Raw genomic sequence first — 9,141 nt, 5'->3', positions numbered from 1 at the left:
ATAATACAAAAAAAAAAATGTAACCGAACTGTGTTATTTTTCCTACTATGTTGAGTTATGATATAACCGAACTTTACCTACCTTGTTCGGTTGGTTCGCAAAAATTTCTAAAACTATCTAGTAACCGAACTCTACTTATATTCCAAAAAGAATTTTTTTTTCCAATGTAACCGAACCGTGTTATTTTGCCTACTATGTTGAGTTTCAATTTAACCGAACTTGTTCCACTATGTTCGGTTTGTTCGCAAAAAATCTTGTCAAACCGAACTCTTCACTAATTGCATACATGTGGAGTTCGGTTAGATATGTTGTTGGGTTAAAGTTTGCGAACCAACCGAACATTACTCTGTAAGTCCTATAAACAAAGTTCGGTAACCTGCGTGTATGGAAAAGGTAACCGAACAACTAAAAACCTCCATTAAAGAACGAGTTCGGTAACCTGCGTATATGGAAAAGGTAACCGAACTACATTTCAGATGAGTTCGATAACCTGTTCTTCACATAAGGTAACCGAACAAGCCCAAATCTACCCTAAAAATTTACATTTTTTTGAAAAATTGGAGCAATTCAACCAACATTATCTAAGTTTGAAACATACATGGGTACCCAAATACTCTTCCTTCGGTTGTGGTTGGTAAAATCCTTTGTTTTTCATGTTTTCCTTCTTCATCTTCTCCAACTTTACTCTCTCAATAATTCTGCTTCTTTTTAAAAAAAAAACCATCTGATTTTTTAATCTCATTAATTATCTTTAACTTAATCATTTTACTAATCACTATGCTAACTATTATTAACACTAATTAATCATTACCAAAAAATTAATCAAGAGGGTAATTTAGGTATTAATATAAATATCTAGATAAAGGGTGACCTAGGTTTACTTCTAATATCTTTATCCCAATAAAACCATGGTCCCCCAAAATAACCATGGTCCCAAAAAACCGTTCTAATTGTTGGATCAAAGTCCATCCATAAGCCCGTACCTCCATTAGGCCCATTAAGATGGACCCTTTTATGCCTTATAGATGTGAAAAGTGAAAACTACAGGGAGACCCATTCTTACACATTTTCCTAATATGAAACCCACCCTCACAAAATCTCATGGGCGCAACCAAAAGCAACCAACAAATTATTTGCAGGCCCAGAGTTTTCAAAATTCGTTTATTTTCTTTTTATTTCCCAGTTTAGCCTCACTTTGAGTTTCAGTATATCCTGTTTATTTTCGAGAGATTGATTATCGAGAGATTGATTCAATTTACTCAGCAAGCTTTAGCCTCACTTGTCCTTGATTACTGAGAGAGATTCAATTTACTCAGCAAAGCTTCAGGTTCGTTCGTTTTTATTCCAATCTTTGATTCTGATTTTTTTTTAATCTTGATTCGATTCTATGTTTTAGTTTCTGTAAGATTAGGATCTATTATTTTAGGTTTCCGAAGCTTAATTTAGTTTTTCGAATCGTTTTTTAGATCTTTTAAGCTTGTTTTTGAATTTTTGTTTATTTTCTAGGTTTTGAATTTGTTAACATCAATGTGTAGATCTTTTCGATTAAACTTTTTTGTTTCGATTTCATGTTCCGATGTTGACATACCAATTTACTAGGTTTTGCTTATGTTCTGTTGGATTTTTTATTTGATTTGTTTTTCCATTCTTATTTTTGATCTGTTATCTGTTATTAATTTTGATATCATGTTGATTTCTCATTTGATTATGGTTAATGTAGATTGTTTGCTGTTGTTGATTTGATCTTTTAATTTTGAGTAAGAATTTTTGTGAAGGAATATGCAGGATAGATATGTTTGGTTTTTTCTCTTTTGTGTTTTGCAGGGTGAAAATGCCTGTTGGTAGTGCACTAGCTGTAATTCACTACTTCAGTGAATTCTTAGCACATCCTGTTGATGTCAACACAACTTTGGAGTCTTTGAAGACAGCCGTTTGCCAGAACTGGACTCGTTTATTACCGCATCATGTCATATTTTCCTTTAATGATGGAAGAAAGTTTGTGCGAGTTGATTCTGATATTCTGCTTCAATGTTTTGTATCTCGTTGCCACTGTAAAGGTCAGAAGAGCTTTGATTTACTTGTCGAAGTTGGCTGTAATTCTTCCAGAAGTCGTAGTAGAGCTTCAAGTAGTCGTGTAATAGAACCTGAAACCGAACAAGCTATGGTGAATTTCCTTGAAGATGGTTCTGTGCCTGTTAACAAGGTTCTTAGGACTGAAGGTTGGGATAAATTACTTGGTGAAGTTGGTAAAGTGTTTTTTGGAGGTGTAGTAGAGGTACGTATCGTAGTGAAGAAATACGAGTTAAAATCTGGGCGTTTTCTTGTATATAAGAAGAATGAACCTAGCAGGTTCTATGCAAAATGCTCAAAAGAAAATTGCCCTTGGGAGTATAAGGTTTGTGCTGTTGATATTGAAAACAGGATGCTTAAGGTTAAGAAATATGAGAGCAGTCATACCTGTGGTATTGGAACTGAAAGGCTTTTCCACAGGCTCAGCAGTAAATTTGTTTCTAGTCTGATCAAGGATGAAATCCGAAGTGATCCGAGTTTCAAAGCATCTGATTTGGAAAAGTTTTTCAAAACTATCTACGAGATCAATGTGAAATACTACCAAGCTTACAACGGAAGAGAGAAAGTGTATGAGGAAATATTTGGTGATGAAGCCATGTCGTATTCGCATCTTTCATGGTATGTAGATTCCATTCGCATCACAAATCCTGGGAGTTGGATTGATTTTCAAGTTCAAACGGATGAACCTGAAGCGAACGAGGATAGTTCAGCTGAATTAGAAGATGAGGCACCTTCAAATAAGTTTGTGCGTCTTTTTATTGCTTTCGAGGCATGCATCCATGGTTACCGTTACCTTCGCCCCATGGTTTATGTCGATGCTACCTTTCTTACAGGGACATATAGAGGATGCCTCATGGCTGAAACCGCTATCAATGCTGAAAATGGTAATTTTTCTGATAATGCATCCTTTTTATATATGTGCATAATGTCTCATGCATTATTTATTTTTGCTTCATAATGTCTTATGCATTATTGTTTTCACTTTTCTGGTTATGCATCATTTCTATTTTAGATGCATAAGACATTATACATTTTTGTTTTAGGTGCATAATGTCTTATCCATTATGGTTTTCACTTATTGATTTTATGCATCCGTTTTTATGCACATGCATAATGTCTTATGCATCATTTAGTTTAGATGCATAAGACATTATGCATTATTTGTTTTCACTTTTCTGGTTATGCATCATTTTTGTTTTAGATGCATAATGTCTTATGCATTATGGTTTTCACTTATTGATTTTATGCATCCTTTTTATGCACATGCATAATGTCTTATGCATCATTTAGTTTAGATGCATAAGACATTATGCATTATTTGTTTTCACTTTTCTGGTTATGCATCATTTTCTGTTTTAGATGCATAATGTCTTATGCATTATTTAGTTTAGATGCATGAGCCATTATGCATTTTTTTAGCTGCACATACTTCATGTAGACGCTGGCTTGATTTTATATTTTTTTTCTGTGCAGGCTTCTTCCCACTAGCCATGGCCCTGGTACCTGGTGAAGATAATGATAACTGGGAATGGTTCATGAGGAATTTGAGTAATGTTCTTGATCATGATCAAAGGCCAAACACATTTTTATCCGATCGTGCAGAAGGATTAAAGAGATCGATTCCATTTTACTTTCCTGGAGCCTTCCATAGTTTCTGCTATTATCATCTTAAGATGAACTTACCTATTAATGCATCTGACGAAAGGTATGGTGCAGTTATTGATTCATTTCAAGCTGCTGCTTATGCTCTTAGTCGCGAAGGTTTCCAAACTGCCATCGCTACTATTAGGGGTCTTGGCTGTGGTTGGGTTGCCGACTATATTGAAGATATCCCTCCAGAGAAGTGGTCAAATGCCTTTTTCCAGGGTTGTAGGTATGGTAGGACATCTTCTACTCTTGCTGAATCCTTCAATAGTTGGATGAAGGTACACAAGAAGCTCCCTGCAAATGCTCTTCTGGATCAGATAAGGAAGGATGTGATGAATATCATGTCAGAAAGGCGGAATACGGGTAATAGTTTCATAACAATTCTCACACCGAAGAATGAAAATAAGATGAAGGCTCTTATTGATGGGGGTTTAACCTGGCTGGTTATACAGTCCGATACTCATGTTTATGAAGTGGAAGGAGGGGACAGTTCTTATAGTGTTAACCTTGAGGCAAGGACATGTACCTGTCATAGGTGGCGCGTCTATGGGTTTCCATGTGTGCATGCTTTCGCATCGATAACAATGTCTGGTTCTAATCCATATGATTTTGTTGAACCTTATTTCACTACTTCATACTTCAATAATGCTTACAGTCATGCAATTCATCATATTCCGAACTATAACAGGCCTGAAGTTTATGAAGGTAATGATATTATCGATGTACCTGATGTTAGGAGGCCGCCAGGGAGACCACAAGATAATAGGCATTTGAGCAGATATGAGAAGCCTCCCAGGAGAGCTATTCGCTGTGGTAATTGTTTTGAGCTTGGTCATCATAACAAGCAAACATGTACGAATCCTACCTGTTACAAGAAGCCTCCGAAGCCGCCGAAGCAGCCTAAGGGAAGTTAAAGAAGAGCAATTATCTTGTTTGTTTCTTCAGACTATTACTTTTATGTTTGAACCTTATTCATTTTTCTTTCATTAGTTTTTGTATTAGTTTTTATGAACAAGTACTTTCTCTGTACTTAGTTTCTTTTTTGTATTGGTTTTATGAAAAAAAAAAAAATTCACTGTGTGTTTTTCTGCTTCTATCAGATAATGTCTTCATGTTTATTCTTAAATGCATAATAGATTATGCATTAGTTTTTATGATGCATAACGTATTATGCGTTATTGTTTTGAAGATGCATAATCTCTTATGCATTATTTTTCGACGATGCACGATCTGTTATGCATTTATTCTTTTAAAGATGGTGTCATAACGACTCATGCAAATTTGTTTCCTTCATGCATCTGCATCTGCATAACAAGTCATGCGTCTGCATAACAAGTCATGCACATTTATTTTATTAGGAATAACATGTTATTCAGGTTTATTTTGTTGCATAACTTGTTATTTAGATGTTTATATGTAACCTGTTGTTCCTTCATTTTCCTTGTAAGATTTATATCATAGTACAGTTAAATGAAATAAGATTGCAGCAAATAGAAGAACTGAAACCAGCATTGATATATAATAAATATATATATAAACATCGACAAGATAACATAAGTTGTTCTGACAAGAACTACTAACTACTTTCCCATTAGTTTTCACTCCCAAGTTAAATTTCTCAACCTACCAAAGTTATGTTTGAGCCTTTCTATTATGCACAGCTTCACATTTGACGCTCAATATCATCCCAGATGTCTTCATTGGCATCTATTGCCCAACTGTTTCTAAGATCCGTCAGCATTTTCAATACCAGACTTACTCTTTTCTTGTTGGCTTTTTCTACTGCATCTTCCTTTCCCAACTTCAGCCATTTGTCCCTGACTTGAGACTTCATGCTCATCTTCATATAATAGCATACAAATATGAGGAAGTCGGGGTGATGACCTTGTTCAGGAACAATCTTGGTAAAAATATCCTTGTATACAAGCGATTCCCGCTTTATATCCACGATTTGTGGTGATAGATTCAGTTAATCATATCTTTGGATCAAATACGGCATACAAGCCTTTGCCATTATGAGAGCTTGTTTCTTGCAGTTAGATTTATAGCCTTCAACACTGTTATAGTAGTTCCACTTACCCTATGAAAAGTCATACTCTAACAATGTCCAATGTGTATCAGCAGGGTTTTCCTTTGTCATATAGTTCATTGGAATGGACATTCTCTCAACTTCAATAGGGAGATTCAAGATGAATTCTCCAATAAATTTGGCAATCCCATCTTTCTCCTTTGTTTTAACAAAGAACTGCAAAAGAAATATTTTTTAGGAAAAAAAAGTTAGTGGATGCAATTGAAATGGTGCACAACAGGTGTAGAAAACAATGCTGAATAACTTGTTATGCAGTTCAATCTAGTTGCATAAAATTTTATGTTGAAGTAATTATATGAGCATAAGATAATATGCAGGAATGACTTTTTATGCAGCAAAATGATTTTATTTTCTTGACTTACCCAAGCATCTGGCGTCATGAATGCAGACTCCGCATACCTATGTTCAACACTATCAGCCATCTTTTCATTTTCCCGCTTCTTGAACAACCTATAACTGTAGTAGCGTACTACTTGGTCTTCTTAGTATTCGTTGTTCATTAGCTGCCTTATTATATCTCCGTGAATCCGAATATCCCACAAGTACGGGTCTTCTCCTTCTCCGATACTCCAAGCCGAATTTCTGCAGATGACATAAGACACAATTGGTGAGATGTTTTATTCAAGTGACATGCGGCAGAACCATAAACTAGAGGGTTGTGTTATGCATGTTTTTTTTTAAGCATAACTTGTTATGCATTTATTTCATAAGAAGCATAACCTGTAATGCATTGATTTCTTAAACAAGCATAATAAATATAACAACATTTTTTGCATAACTGAACATGCATTAAACATTGGAGCTGCATAACATGTGATGTAGATATTTTAAGCAATGCATAAAAAACCATGCATTAAACATTGGGAGCTGCATGACATATTATGCAAACAAGCATAAAGGTAATTTTGATGTACTTACAGGCTGTTGGCATTCTCAAAGTATGTCTCCAGTACTTCCATCATGGATGGTTCTATTGTATCCTTGTAATCTTGAAAGCATTCCATTGTTTCCAGCGGAGGTAATTTTCTGAACGGCAAGCCAGCAGACGTACGGGGATTTTCTTCTTCAACTTTATTCTCATCAGGCTTGTCTTTTTGCTTCTTCTTCTTCCCTAGCTCACAATCTTTGAGTAGTACACTGGTTGTCCTTTGATTCCATGTTTTCCTTTCCTTGATTCTTCTTACCTTGCTTCTTGGTTGCTTCCCATCCTCTTCTACCTTGTTTGCTTTTCGCTTCAATACTGACTTTTTCTTCAATGGTGACCTCTTCAAAAATTCTGTTCTTGGTACAAATTTCCCTCCTACGTCTTCTTCCTAGAGATTCATGTAACCAAAATGTGTTAGATATAAACAGTTTATTATGAAATTAAGTAAATAGTTGATTAAACAACAAAACAACAATATAGTAAACAGTTTATAGTTGATTAAAAATAATAAGTAGTACATAGTTGATTTGACATTAATAAAAATACCATAATAAAAGATGGTATATTTTAGGTACCAGGTTTTTTGAAACGGTCTCCATCTCAACATCTTCATTATAGCCTTTTTCTTTTTCAGCATCTTGTGTGGCACCAGGAGTTAAAGGATTCTCAACCACCATCTCCTTCTCTGCATCAACAACCATCTCAACAGCTACTTGTTGTGGCTTTTCAGCCACTGGCTCTTCTGGTTGTTGTGGTTCTTCAGTTTGATGTTGTGGTATCTCAACAGTGGGTTGTTGCAGATTTTCAGCTTGCTCTTGTGGTCCACCAGCATCATCTTTAATTGCAGCAGCAGGTTGTGATAAATGCAGATTAAATGTGGGCACCACATATTCTTCTGCTTTCTTCTGAGTTTCTGGAAGAATGTCATCATCACCACCGACCAAAAAGTGTCTTTCCTGTGCTTCAAGTCTTTCTTGTGTTGTTTCTATATTTGGTGTTGTCTCCAATTCCACTTGAGTTTCTGTTTCCTTGTCGTCGCTGGAGATATTAACAGCTTTTTCCATGTCCATGAACTTGAAAGGTGAAGAGTGGATACCTTGACTAGCCGTTTGGTCTTGGCTATCGAGTCTGATAACTTCTGGAACTGATTCTTGTGTAGGTGGTTCAGTTGAAGATACCAATTCAACAAGAGTCTCATTCCTTGGCAAGTTTTAGCTCAGTGGGTCGCTTGGATCAACTGATGATACATTGACACTAGGTCCACCTGACGAATCCTCCTGCACTTCTATGTTGCCACAATCAACGAGCAATTCCTTCACGTAATTATACAACTTTTCATTGAAGTCTACTCCACTCTTTCTATTCCTCTCCTGAGTCTGCTTCATGTCTTTCAGCTTTGCTTCAATGATCTGCAACCTTGCTTCAGCACAATCGGGTGGACACGTTTCTTGTTCAATGATCTTAATCGCATCCAGAAATGCTTCTTCATACTTGTCCATGTTCTCTTCAAGATTCATTGCGACGAGATCATATATCTCTTTCCTTTTTCTTGGTTTTCTTGGTTCACAGAATTCCATCTTCATTGCACTGTACTCATCTCTAAATTTCTCATTATACTGCAACATGATTAATGACACTCATCAAAGGAATGCATAAAAAATATAACAACATTTTTTATATGCATAACTTGTGATGCAGCTAATCTAAACAATGCATAACTAGTCATGCATTTAATATTGAACTGAATAATATGTCATGCATTGATTTGTTAAGGTGCATAACTTATTATGCATTTAAAAACACAACCCTGCTTAACTCCTTTTCAATATTGAAAAATGCATAACCGGTCATGCATTCATATATTGGGATGCATAACATGTTATGCATTGATTTATTAAGGTGCATAACTAGTCATGCATTTAATATTGGAACTGAATAATATGTCATGCATTGATTTTGTTAAGGTGCATAACTTATTATGCATTTAAAAACACAACCCTGCTTAACTCCTTTTCAATATTGAAAAATGCATAACCGGTCATGCATTCATATATTGGGTTGCATAACATGTTATGCATTGATTTATTAAGGTGCATAACTTATTATGCAGTTATCATTTTTTGCTAACGTAACTTATTATGCATTCATTTTAAGGAATTTAGAGATACAGTCATAGATGCATGAAGGTCATTATAAATCATGAAATGTTCACAAACAGGTACCTTTAAGAACGTAATATTCTTCTTGAGCATTGCTTTCTTCATTGCTGCCAAGTCCCACTTCGCAGCTCTCGGTGTAGTATTGGAAATGACCTTGACGATGTCTGATGATATCTCATCTATGTTAGAATGCTCAGCCAACCAAAGCTGCAAAAAATAATAACTAATAAGATATTCTGCATCCAAGAAAG

At 35.4% G+C, this 9,141-nt stretch overlaps 1 protein-coding gene across 1 annotated transcript; it reads right to left on the bottom strand.

Annotated features, from left to right (window-relative positions):
- Nucleotides 1-6,595: 6,595 nt before the first annotated feature.
- Nucleotides 6,596-7,438, bottom strand: LOC113352032. The gene is made up of 3 exons (XM_026595916.1): nucleotides 7,307-7,438; nucleotides 6,991-7,119; nucleotides 6,596-6,673 (listed from the first exon to the last, which is right to left on the bottom strand). Exons 1-3 carry the CDS (start codon nucleotides 7,430-7,432, stop codon nucleotides 6,596-6,598), a joined length of 333 nt encoding a protein of 110 aa, XP_026451701.1. The 5' UTR covers nucleotides 7,433-7,438.
- Nucleotides 7,439-9,141: the final 1,703 nt, after the last annotated feature.

Source organism: Papaver somniferum, chromosome 2, assembly GCF_003573695.1.
Source record: "Papaver somniferum cultivar HN1 chromosome 2, ASM357369v1, whole genome shotgun sequence".
Lineage (NCBI taxonomy): Eukaryota > Viridiplantae > Streptophyta > Magnoliopsida > Ranunculales > Papaveraceae > Papaver > Papaver somniferum.
The sequence above is the reverse complement of the archived record's forward strand: the minus strand, read 5'-3'. Positions and strand labels throughout refer to the sequence as shown.